We start from the raw sequence: 13,632 nt of genomic DNA, 5'->3' as shown, positions 1-13,632 counted from the left end.
TGTAACTATAGATATTCAAGCATATGCAAACTTGAGTGATACCAGGTAAAGGATGAAAAATATGAAAAAAGTATAAATACGCCAACATCAAATGCTCTAAGCAGTTTCACATCAAACGCTTCCGCCTTACTACAATGGCTTACATTCCTTCTCTCTCTGCCGCTCTCGCATTCATTATTCTCGCAACTTCTGTCCAAGCTGCTTCCAAGACTTGTACAGCCAAGTCAGGCACCTCTGACGATGCTGTCAGCATTGCTGAAGCTTTCAATTCCTGTAAAAGCGGCGGCACCGTCGTTTTCACCAAAGGCGCTACTTATAATCTCAAGACGTTGATCAATATCTCTGGTCTCAAGGATGTCAATGTTCAATTCTATGGTAAAGTTAACTTGCCTGCTCTCAACACCAAATATGAAGGTGCCACTGCTTTTTTCAAGATTGCCGGTGATAACATTCATTGGGATGGTGCTGGTATTGGTGAATTTGTTGGTGGCGGTCAAAAATGGTGGGATGTCAAGAACAACAAGGCTCCCACCGTCTTTAGAATGACTGCAACGCACTCTGTTTTCAGAGATTTCAAGATTACTGCTGCTCCTCGTGCCCACATGGCTTTGACCAGCTCTGATGATGTCGTTCTTGAAAAAGTCGTCCTATATACCAAGTCTTCAAACAGCAACCTCCCCAAGAACACGTAAGTTTTGGACTCACTAATTGATATCAACCATATTAACCTTGGTTTATAGCGATGCTCTCGACATTTCTTCTTCCAAGAACTTAATCTTTAGAGATTCTGATCTCACTGTTGGTGATGATTGTACCGCCATCAATGGTGGTGTATCCAACGTTACTTTATCCAACATTCACTGTGTCGGTGGCCATGGCTTCAGTGTTGGCTCTCTCGGTAAGGGTGGCTCTACTGAAACTGTCAAGCAAATCAGAGTTACTGGCAGCACTTGTACCAATTGCCAAAACGGTATCCGTATCAAGACCTGGAGTGGGGGAAAGGGTAGCGTCTCTGATGTTCGTTTCGAGCATGTCAAGCTCAACAAGGTCGAGAATCCCATCATCATTGACGAATACTACTGTGATAACAACCAAAAGTCTTACTGCCAAAAGAACTCTGACAAGTCTTTGACCATCAGCAATGTTGTCATCAATGACATTACTGGGTAAGTACCTCACAGTACTTCTATAAATTATACGACCATAGTTATTTATCATGTACAAACAGCTCTGTCTCTGAAAAGAAGAACCCTATCATGAGTATCAACTGCGCTCCTGGTACTCCTTGTTCTGGTTTCTCTGTCAGCAATGTCAACATCTCAAAGAGCTCCAAGACTACCAAGAATGTGTGCAACAACCTGAAGGGATCTGACAAGATTTCTTATTGTAAGCAATAGATTCTAAATAAATTTCTGTCTTTTTTTTTTTTTTTTTTTTTTTTTTTTGTTTACAAATAAATTATGCATGAAGCGTATTTTATAAAATGTGGCATTAGGACTTGCCAGCTTGTTCGTTTGTATGACAACTTGATAGTTCTAGATTCTGCAAGATAGAATTTTACATAAATGAATTAGATCAGAATATATGTGAAGTAGTTTAATTCAAAAAATACACGATAAGTGTGGACCTGAATTCAAACAAATATATGTGATATTATACTACTTTAGAAGATCGATATTCAGCCTTCGAACTCTCATCGAATTCTCTAAATGTTTCATTCAGGCTTATATAAGCCAGAATAAAAAGTACATTGGGCCAATAATGCTTCAACAAAGAGCGATATTTTCGCACTATCAAGTTGTCAAATTGACTGCAAAAGTTTGACAGTGATTATCTTACCAATATCAAAATTAAACTAAAAAGGAACTTTTCATTACCTTCCTATTAACTTGCATTCTGATTATTTTATTTTAGGACGTTTTACTTGAATGAAAAACCACGGAAGAGGAAAGAGGATTAAGATCATCGAGCTTTGTTTCAGAATTAAAGTTAGACTACAGCGGTTAAACATGCTATAGGCGATGATTTACTTTGCTCCAAATGTATCTTACCTTTTTTATGAGATTATCTGATAAAATTGAATATCTTGTGATAAGAGCCGAGTGCAAAAATAGCTATTATAGTATCCATTCTGCAATATTGTCTTGTAAAGGTACATAAAAATTTATCGGTACAGTCCGAGCATTTTGAGATAATGCAGAATACCTTTAAAGAACGATTCTGGATATATTCTACTAGAACTATCAGTGCTGGAGCTGGTTTGACTTGAATCTGATGAGAACTTCAACGGTTTTTTGAAATTATTATTCGAGAAGGTACGTATTTCACTCTAATACATGTTTTCATGATTCGCATGCTTGACTGTGTAATTTGAGAGGAAAAATGTACCATGTTCACTTGCACAAGATACACAAATCTCACTACGCCAAACTTGCGTTTTAAAAAACGCAAACAGAAGTGAAACTGACCATGGTCGAACGATGCCTACTGATCAATGCAGCTCAAAGGACGGCATGCCCCGATCTAATAGTCGTTCAAGCGTAATATGCTATCTAATAAAAAGGATGAAAAATGAATGCAATCAATAAATCTCCCTTGCTCTGCTCTCATGTTCAATCTGACCAAGAGGCACAAGCACGGCACTGTATATTAAGAATGACAGTATTGTGGTACGAGTTTCAATTTTAGGATGATGCGCTATGAAAGAGGAAATCGCTACCCCTCCGCCCCTTGGTAGTATGAACAAAAGGTTGCTGATTGGCTGTTTTCACAATGTTTTGACAACGACAAGGTGCCTAAATCAGGAACAAGGTCTTTGGAGGGATTAGTAGTTTGTTGAGTAGATGCCAAATGAAGACGCCTAGATTCAACTACAGAGAGATCTTTTAATCGTATCGTTTTCATGCGTAGTGTGTTTATCATAAGATAGCTGATGGTCAATGTTGAGACGTCTGATTGTGGTTGGCATTTGTAGGTTACAGTAACGAGAACTTGCTACCATTTGCTTTGTAACCGTGGCAACAGTTTTAACCAAGGTTTAACAAACAGTTACATGTAACTTTGGCAGCAAGGAAGTGAGTACCAACCATTGTAAGAAGTTTTGTCCTGGCCTTAGATAACTTTAAGATCACAGTAAAATCCCACAAAAAAATTGGTCAATCTGAAACATGAAACCAACAACTCTAAATCCAGGTAGTACTTTTCTTTTTGTAACGATATACATTAGCCCACAATATTGATCAAATGTCAAACAGAAAAAGCCACTAGCTTTTGTGTCTCAAATGTTCCATTTCGCTTTTCGATGATTGACAGAAAAAAAAACGATAATAAGACTATATCTGGTCGATTCATACAACCTCCGAATGTTTGACATGAAAAGGTACTTTAAACGCACAATGTAAAGCTATTAGCCGAAAATATATATAAATACTCTAGAGGGATTTTTTTTTTGACCTGGCCCATCTTTTCCATACTCGAAAGTATGTCTCAGCAGGAAACAGTAAAGATCACACAAAAGCCTGGCATCTTTGAGTGTATTGGCAATTATCTTTGCTCTCCTGGAAGACAATTCACTGTTCAATCTGCTGCTCCTACACAGTTTATCAACAAGAATGCAGACGATGCAGTGCAAGAAATTGCCATCATTGGCAGCGATATACCAAACAACGACTCCATCTACAATGAAGCTAATAGAAAATCAATTGGTGCTCGAATTTTCGACTTTCTGACAGACTTTGCTGGTTCAAGTCTCATGTTCCTTTTGACATGCGCTATCCTTGTGGGTTGGGCTATTGCTGGTGGTATTTTAGGCGCTCCTGACGAATGGCAGATTGCTATGCAAGATGGCTCTAGTATTCAATGCTACTACTCTGACTCGTAAGTCCTTTACTCACCTCCATCATTTTGCATTAGAACTGACTCTTTATAACATTAGGCTTTTAATGCGCCAACAGCAAAACCATTGCAACAGATTACTGACCATCATTGCTCAACTTCGCTCTAGAAGTGCCACTTTTGATAAACTCTTACGCTCTACTCAAACAAACAATCCCAGCTTAAGTTCAAGCGAATTAAACGATCTCGCAAATAAGATTCCTGAAGATTCCGTCGGTGATGCTGCCAATTTACCCACAGAGAACGCTTACGACGAGATATGTAATTGGGCTTCTAATGCTGTTGGCTCTCTCTGGGCTTTGATTGTATATATGGGTGGCATATTTGCGTGGATTGGTGTGGGCCACTCTCTAGGATTCAGTGATGAATGGCAACTTTATATCAACACTGGTGTTGCTGTAGAGCTTACTTTTACCTCCATGTTCTTACAGAATACTCGTCGTAGACACATGAACTATCTTGAAAAATGCCTCAAATCTATTCAACAAGCCGATATCAATTTAGAGATACGTTTAAGAAAGACATCTGGTGATAACACGCCTAATCCTATCGTATCTATTCATCCTCACCCTGTTTCTCGCGGCATTCGTATCATTGACTACTACGGAGATGTTATTGGAACCGGTCTAGGTCTCTTTATATCCGTCTGTGTATTTATCGCTTGGTTTGCTATTGGAAATGTCATGGAATTCAGCGATGGATGGTGGTTAATTGTAAGTTTTGTAAATGATGGAATTTTGCCTCTGATGTTTGCTAACAAGCTTATTAGATCGGAACCTATACTGGCTTGGTGGGCTTTGTGGATGGCTTTGTGCTGCGAAATGTGTATTTCAGACAGGATAAGCTTTTGGATGAGCAGTTTGACGTCCTCATTGACAACGACAAAGCTATCTTCCAATACCTCAATTTGTATCTTCCTGAGCAAAACAACTTTAAAGAGAGATCTTTCAGTGAGAGATTGAGTAACAAGATGGGAGATATCTGCGCACATCCTTTGGCAGTTCTCTTCTCGTTCGTGGTGGTCATTGGTCTCATCTGCGTCGCTAGTGGTATGCAATGGAACACAACAGGTCAATTGCTCTGTAATACACCTACTATGATCATCGAAGGCTTCCTGCTTATTGTCTTGCTACACGCTCACAACATGTCAAATACCAACAGACGAGTTCAAATGCATGACATCCTCGTACGAAGACTCCGTCTCCTGCAATTTACTCGCACAATGACTGGCTCAGACAGCTCTCCAGTTGTTATTGATGAAATGGACCTCACCGGCCTTCATGTAACTGAAAAGAAACATCAAGCATAATATATATAACACAACTTGCACTAACATTTCACTACAACTCATCCCATTATTTACTATTATTCATGATTCATTAATAAATTTATTTCGCTTGCATTATCTCTAATCATTTCTCGCTAATACTAAAGCTGTGGGCCATTCCAGGTTGATGATATGTTGATTGTCTGTAATATTGAGTGTCTTAATGATATCATCAACCAACTGGTCAACAGGGTCATCGTTGGGGTGATCCTCCATGTAGTTGAAATAAGCAGATGCAGTTTTCATGTAGTGGCGGTAGTTCTCTATGGTCATTGATGCTTCCATCAGGGATCCAGTAGTGGGTAGACTGATGTTGGTTGTGTCCTCTAACTTTGGTGTAATGTACCAAGCTTGTTCCTTGAAGGGAAAGGCAATATTACGATACATGTTTCGAACGAATCGAATATTGGGGTTCGTGTACTTTTCAAATTTGTCCAAGAGTTCCTTTACAAGCTCATTTGCTTTAGGTTCATTAGAAATAACAGGGTAATAGTACCCAAAAATAGCCAAGGTGCCTGTTTTATGCTTCAGGACACGTTTTGCTTCTGTGAAAAACTTGTCATGATCAAACCAGTGAAAGGCAGTGCCTACAGTAATCATGTCTACAGAGTGATCTTCAAATTGGGACAAGTCCTCGCCTGGGCCTACTTGATACGTTATGTTGTCTCTGAGTGTAGCATTATTAATCTGCTCAGGCAAAGTATCAATGCCATACACGCTCTTGAACTTTTTACATAATTCAACAGCGGCTTGTCCAGTGCCAGTGCCAGAATCAATGACAAGGTTATATTCACCATTGTCTTGGTCATGGTATTTGTAAATTAAAGAGTAAATTTCATCAGAATAGCTAGGTCTAAACTTTGAGTAAGTGCCTCCTTGGTAGGATACGTTTGATGCAGACATGTTGTTGGTTGCTACAAGGCGAAAAATGATGGCACAGCGCCCTGTTTATATACTTTTTTAACATCATGGTTTCTTAGTCACGCTTTAGCGTGGTTCATGCATTCACAATGACTCAGAAGCTCATTAAAAACACATTTCCGCTTTTGTATTACTTTCTGGAGAAACATCAAATGCTCCAATGCCTTGAACTTATCTGCACAAATGGCCCAGTGCATATGGTATTGCATGAATTTACCATCTTCACTTCTTCACTATATATACTGGAAAACCACGTTTTAAAAATAGACAGGCCAATCACATTCTTTCAAATAATATTCTACACCGGAGAAGCCGACAATGGGGAGGGGGCTGGGGGTTACCGTAGTGAAGCAAAGGTGTAAAATTTATGACAACTAAGCATCTAATCCAACACTTGGTAACATTGATCTATACGAGGGCTTGATCGCAGCGAAGCGAAGGTGAAAAACCATAGTATTCAAGTAGCAAATTCGGATTTTCATTCCCATTATTATCAAGCTTACCAACAACATGGCGCATCAAAACTTGCATGAATCAGCTGTACCAAAATTAATATGCCTCCTATTGGAATTAAAAGTTGCTTAAGCTACAAAGCGGCCTTTCCAGTAAATTGTAGCCACCAAAGATGTGTTTTATGTCGTGTAAATAAACCCTATAAAGCAATACATAACCAAATTTGACAGCTTTCAAGCCTTCCTATCTTGACATGTAGACCTTCATGAGCCACCGCAATGACGCCAAACAATTGCACTTGAGTAATAGTAACTCCCTGACACCTTTGCTCAACTTTTTGGGCCAAAAAAAAACATGGCCAAAAATCAGCCAAAAACCATGAGGGGTACCTCATGGTTTTCATCGAAAACCAAACGATCGCAATTTTCACCTTGAAAATGAAGACTTTTACTACGGTATATATCACATCAAAATGTTTCTCTCGATCCAAAGCAACTTATGAAGCCACTTTTATGAGGTTTTCATATACAAAATATGGCTATTTTCGCTAAAAACCTCATTTCATGTTGTGTCAAATTGCTCAATAGTTTCATTCAAAGCACGTATTATAATATGTGCCATTGGAAGCGTCTTGAAAAGTACTCCAAGAATGTATTAGGAAGCGAAGGTGATCTTCACAATCCATATAGTTGAATCTCACAAAGAGTTCAATCAAGCCGAAATTTTTTTTTATTTGTATGAAGATTTATTAGATAAACTCTGTTAAGCACAAAGAATAAATGGATTATTATTTGTAGCTTATAAAAAATATTCGATATTATAAAAACAAGAAAAGACTTATTTGAATAAGATCAGACACAAAAACTAAAGATTTATTGATGAAGACAAGAGTTATTCTATTTATACTAAGTTCTGAATGCCAAATTAGCAATTTATCTTGTACAACGCTTATCACATCTGGTGAACCTCAGTATTTAGATAGCTGAGATGCACTTCAATTATCATAGCTTGTCCATGTTGTTGCACAACACAGACATATCTACCCATCAAGAATACCTTAATCTTTATAGACAGTTGTAGCCCTTCTGGCACAACAAGAAAGTTGGGTGTGATAACGACAGTTTTCATAGTCAAATTTAGCAAAAACGTTTCAAGGATGTGAGATTAAGTCAAGTTTGAACACGAAAATACCACTGCTGCACAATTTCAAATTAAATTGCCGCAATTAATGCTGCTACAGTACAAGGCTGAGACTAAATCTACTGGTCATGACGTCGGATAGGGTGCCCTCTCGTTTTTCCATGCACCCATTTTTTACCCATTTTGCAAAACGCGTTTTAATATCAAACCATGGTGGTTTTGGACATCGTTTGATTGATAATAACACTCTAGCTTCCGATAACTTTGTCTTGTACTGTTGGAAGAACTTGATACTGCTTCTTTAAAGTGGAATATATTAGATACTATTCGATAACGAGCACTGGAAGGCGTAGAATTAACACTAATTCAGTTTGTTTACTAGGTTTTAATAGTTTCTTGCTTGTCTGAGTGAATGCTGCTGCCATTACTTCTCTGTCATCTCTGCTGCCTGCTTCTTTGGTTTATCATGTCTGGTAATTGCTTCTTTGGCCTTTGTCTGGTCTCTGCTGGTGGCATTCGTTCCTCGGTTTGTTTATGGTGCTGGTGTTACTGCTGCTGCTGGTGGTGGTGGTGGTAATATTGTCTTTCCGGGTCTACTCTCTTTGGTTCATGCTCGTTCTCTGGTCTATATTCGGTGATTGCGTATCCTCTGGTCTATCGACGGTGGTGGTAAGTGGGAATTGACTTCTTTGGTCTTTGTCTGGTCTCTGCTGGTGGCGTTCGTACTTTGGTTTGTCTATGATGCTGGTGTTGCTGCTGCTGCTGCCGCTGCTGGTGTTACTGCTGCTAATATGGTCTTTCCTGGTCTATTGTCTTTGGTTCATGCTCGTTCTCTGGTGTCGCTCGTTCTTTAGTTTGTCTATGGTGCTGGTATTACTGCTGCTGCTGCTAATATGGTCTTTCCTGGTCTACTGTCTTTGGTACTTGCTCGTTCTCTGGTCTATCGACGGTGGTGGTAAGTGGTAATCGACTTCTTTGGTCTTTGTCTGGTCTCTGCTAATGGCGTTCGTTCTTTGGTTTGTCTGTGGTGCTGGTATTGCTGCTGCTGCTGCTGCTGCTAATATGGTCTTTCCTGGTCTACTGTCTTTGATTCATGCTCGTTCTCTGGCCTATATTCGGTGATTGAGTATCCTCTGGTCTATCTACGGTGGTGGTAAGTGGTAAGTATCTTCTTTCTTCTGGTCGCAATAATATAAAACTTCTTTGAACGCTTGTATTATTGCTTCCTCTCTCATGATAATGCATTCATGATGTGTTTACTTTGTTGCGTTTTTCTTCTTCTTTTGTTGGTTGTGTTGCTTTACATCCGACTATTACCATGCATGTTGCTCATGTATGGATTTTTGTTGCAACAACAACGAGATGTTCTGAACGTCTCTGATGTTGTATTTGTTATACGTTTCTTTGACTCACTTTGTGTGAGTATCCCTTTTTTGCCTACGTACTACTATACTTCTATAGTAGTGTTTTCTTTTCTTATTTCTTTTATTATGTTGCATACAAGCATGCATCTTAGGCTACATTCACTTTCTCCTCAAGCCACCTTTTACAGTGTAGCAGCATAGATGATGTTTATCGTATCACATCACATCTATGTTTACAAGTCCAGTCAATTGTGTGTGCACAGGTGCCTCAGGAACTACAATACATTCAATCTCCCCAATGTCAAAATATCGAGATCCACCTACACTACATGAAACATACCGACTTAGGTGGCCTCTCAACAAGCTATACCAACAATCCATAAGGCCCCAGTGGCCTGCTATTTATATACCATCTCAACGTAGTAGTCATTGACCAGGGATCTACCATATTTAAGCAAGCTAGATGCCCTGTAATAAAGAAGCTCTTTGCTTTCGTTTTAGATACAGTTGACAACTGATTATTATCATCGACTTATTATTACGAATTCATCATATTATTATTATGTTTCGTTGAAGCATAATTTTTTTTTACGTTGTGTGGATGTGCCTATCCCTGAAGCTCAACAAGACTTTATCCGAGGCTAGGAGGTAGATAGGCCGCCTCCACTTGGTTATCGCTACTTACTTTAGTGATGATTGAGAGTCTCAATGCCTGAATTTAAAGCTAGGTGGTGTAAGTAAGGCATGCTCTAGCACCTGGGGGAAATTTGATGATAGCAGCGGCTATATTGCTATATAGCGGAGCTTAAAATTTTGCCTCACATCAAAACAGGGGGAAACTCTCGCAAAATTTTTTTTAGGTCAGCGGAGTTTTTAAGCGATTTGATTGGCTCAGAGGTTCAGGGGCCGAAGGATTCTAGCTAGTTGATCTCCTATTAAGCTGTCATCTATAATGAGTTTATATCTTTAATAAAAGGGTAGCAAAGTAGATACAATCTAGAGCCTTCTTTATTTGAGAGTACGCTAAGATACAAGCGTTTCATCTAGCACCCATTGCATAATAACTCGACGTGAGGAATGTCTTTTAAATATATTTATGCAAGGAAAGTTATATAATAAATACTACTTTAACACAGTGTTTGCGTTGCTGCTACAACAGTATTATTCTGGACAACCCACCATCAGACAGTTGATATAACTGTTGAAAACTATAGTAGTGCGGTATTGTATGCTTTAAGGAGTAGTACTGTATACCTTTTCCTCAGCTATAAATGCCGGGTTATAGATTTATTTGATTTCAAAATCTCTTTGCAAAATAGACTGAAGAGGCTACATTTGGATAGATAAGAAAGAGGTGTTTATATATTTCATGGATATCAACGATTCAAAATATTGCTTTTAGACGGCTATATCATTACAGGCATCACAAATCTCCATATCCTGTACACTCTTTGTGGAATTTGAGGTTTTTATCAACTCTTCTATATTCACGGAAAAAAAGAATATAAAAAACAACAGAGTCAACTTGTTGATAAAGGTGTATTTATTATTAAACTGACAGGTGTAAAAATATACTGAAGAATCTCTACTGGCCAAGTAGATGATCCTTCCTACCGTATATACTTTAACAGTGGATAAAAGTTCTACTAGTAGTTAGGGAGGACAAATAAGTCAACTCAGATCAATTCATGTTGATTCATGCTAAAAGACAACTCTAGCAAACTAAGCATGATTTAGCTTTGCCTAGATGAACATTTAGACTCTTATCCGAAGTAGTACCCTGCTGATCTATCTTTTGTATAAGGATAATTGATATCGATCTAGTAGCATGTATCCGATAGGTACAGTCTACTTAGTCTATACTAATAGTACACAATATCTGAGTGTATATCGCTGAGCATACATCTCTTTAGCATGTACCTGGATATATGGCATGTCTATAGCATATCGTATGCATGTCTATAGCATGTCCCATATATAGTACAAGTCTGTATTACATAATGTATCTGTAGCTAGTAGTATCACTGATATAAGTATGTGCCTTATAGCGTGGATCATAAAATGCATATCTGAAGCAACAAACTCATAATGCATTAATCTTGGTGCTTATTCAAATATTACGAACATCCGTAGTCAATGTCGGAATACAAGTATACGTCTATAGCGCCATCCATGTCCGTGGTGCCATCTATAGCCTATATCTTACATAATATGAATCTTATAGTACTAGCGTATCTGAAGTCCATATCTTCTTATAGTATAAATCGATATCGTACATCTAATCCAGTGTACATACAGTTTATATCTAAATCTGGTAACTGGATGAACTGTCGGAATGCAGATCAGAGTGGATGTATCCCACATATTGAATCACACCTATGATGATCGTAATAGGTGATGTTATCTCTATCCAAATCAAATCAAATCAAATCAAATCAAAGCAACAACAAAGGTACTCAAATATGACAGCTATGCCCCGCTGCCATAGTTGCACAATATCCCAAATAAAGGGTTCCATACTTCAATAACAAACATTACACTTTAAACCATCAAGGTTACATTAAATCGTGCTATGACGATAGCTCACCCAAGCCCATCAAGGTTACTCAAATCGACCCTTATGGCCAGTGCTCTTGCATTGATTACCACTTTAAATCAAACGTCAACAACATTTGCCAGATATCGCAATAGCAGAACCTATTGCTCTCTATCATCACTAATCCCACAAGCTAGTTGCAAATGTATAAATAGTCTTCTTTTTTTAACTCAATTCCAGGATCTTCAGTTCATTTTATACACAAATAGAATACAGTTGATTTCTATTGTATTTTACTATTGCTTTATTTTTTTTTGTGAAATCTATTCAGACCTGATTTCACTGCATCGATGATTGAAGAATTTTATCTGGAGTTCCTAGAGAAGAGTGTGTAATTGGGAAAGATTTCGTCGACCAGAGAGGGCAGTGTCCAGCAGCACCTATTGCTCTATCATCACTAATCCTATAAGCTAAAATCGATTTAATCACCGCTTGTCATTTTATTTTGATTTGTTGATATCTAAACTTTTTGGACTTTATTTGACCTATTTTGCAGGATTTGACTATCCCAATTGTAATGGATATCTCATACTTCATTAAGCTTTTTGGAGCACTTTTGAAGGCGCATCCAATGGTGCTAATTATAATAACTGTTTTGAATAAATTTATTGAGGAACTTTTGGAAAAATGAAATAGCTATTTTGACTAAAATGTTGAGATTTTGCATATCAAAGTGTCGCAAAAATAGCTTCAGGGGCTGCCCTGAATTGATACAATCATTTTTTTGGATTAATATCATAAATTTTTTTTTGTAGGGGAGTCGAGCTCCAGGTTTTATTTAAAGTCCTTAAAATGTCATACTGAGGGAAAGAAAAGACTGTTGGTGGACCCAATGTCTGCAATGAAGGGGAATAAGATATTTTGAACTAAGTTGGGAAAGAAATCTACTACTAATTAGGTGCGACTCCTAGAGCCGGTACAGTCTTGCGGAAATCGTCAAAAATAGATAATGGATAAGAGTACAAAACACCAAACGAGGACATCAGTACTACGTCAAAAAATCAAACAACTTGCGTTCACCAGGATTTGAACCGGGGATCCTCCCGTTGGCATACGGGAGTTCTACCACTTCGCCCTACCACCAGGGACATTAATATCATAAATGTTCAGTCCTTTTGCACTTTACACCCCTAATATGGAAACTGAGTTTCAAAGCATCTGTTAGGCCTGGCTCATATGTGGATAATGATTTACAATCAATCAACAAAAACCACTGTTAGTTCTACCTTCTTTCCTCTGCTAAATGCTGTCAACGTTCTCTTTGAATGACGTCTCGGAGCTTCAGATAGTTCACTACTTACTACAGACATCTTACGCAGCCCTTGAATCGTTAATGTCCAGACTAACATTATAAAATATAGAACGCAAGAAAATGTCATTATGAACGATATAGAATACAATAAAATATCATTATAAACGATAGTGTTATGGTCTGCCACCTACATTCCATACGCTTCAAGGGCATTTACTACTGTATTGCAGTATGAAAAGGGCATTGAGTTTTCCAGCTGGCCCCACAAGCCAAAATCAATTCAAACCCAAAATCATAGTCTATTCCAGAGTGGACAAATCTTGATAATTTCGAACTCGATTGAGCTATTTTTGCAGATTCGACTAAGTAAAATATGATGATCACCTCATGCTTCCTTAAGCTTTCCTGGAGTACTTTTCAAGGCGCATCCAATGGTACCAAGTAAAATAGATGATTTGAATAAACTTATCAAATGATTTATGAAAATATGAAAAGAGGTTTCTGGCCAAAATGTCGAAGTTTTACATATCAAAGTCCCACAAAGATGATTTCAGAGGCTGCTTTGGTTCGATAGAGACATTTTGATTAAATATACACCATAGTAAAAGTCTTCATTATCAAGGTGAAAAACGCGATCGTTTGATTTTTAATGAAAACCATGAGGAGTACCTCATGGTTTTTGGTC

At 38.1% G+C, this 13,632-nt stretch overlaps 3 protein-coding genes across 3 annotated transcripts; 2 read left to right on the top strand and 1 right to left on the bottom strand.

The window, feature by feature from the left end:
* Nucleotides 1–134: 134 nt before the first annotated feature.
* Nucleotides 135–1,397, top strand: ATC70_007938 (uncharacterized protein; the record flags this gene model as incomplete). The annotated part of the gene is made up of 3 exons (XM_064827194.1): nt 135–688; nt 741–1,166; nt 1,229–1,397. The coding sequence occupies 3 exons, from the start codon at nt 135–137 to the stop codon at nt 1,395–1,397; spliced, it is 1,149 nt and encodes a 382-aa protein (XP_064676251.1).
* A 2,084-nt stretch (nt 1,398–3,481) lies between these two features.
* ATC70_007937 (uncharacterized protein) lies at nt 3,482–5,203 on the top strand (the record flags this gene model as incomplete). Its single annotated transcript, XM_064827193.1, has 3 exons — nt 3,482–3,876; nt 3,935–4,607; nt 4,664–5,203. The coding sequence occupies 3 exons, from the start codon at nt 3,482–3,484 to the stop codon at nt 5,201–5,203; spliced, it is 1,608 nt and encodes a 535-aa protein (XP_064676250.1).
* A 99-nt stretch (nt 5,204–5,302) lies between these two features.
* MRS4_3 (Fe(2+) transporter) lies at nt 5,303–6,124 on the bottom strand (the record flags this gene model as incomplete). The annotated part of the gene is made up of 1 exon (XM_064827192.1): nt 5,303–6,124. One exon carries the CDS (start codon nt 6,122–6,124, stop codon nt 5,303–5,305), a length of 822 nt encoding a protein of 273 aa, XP_064676249.1.
* Nucleotides 6,125–13,632: the final 7,508 nt, after the last annotated feature.

Source organism: Mucor velutinosus, assembly GCF_035048745.1.
Source record: "Mucor velutinosus strain NIH1002 chromosome Unknown tig00001553, whole genome shotgun sequence".
Taxonomy (NCBI): domain Eukaryota; kingdom Fungi; phylum Mucoromycota; class Mucoromycetes; order Mucorales; family Mucoraceae; genus Mucor; species Mucor velutinosus.
Note: the sequence above shows the minus strand (reverse complement) of the source record. Positions and strands in the feature narration are given on the sequence as shown.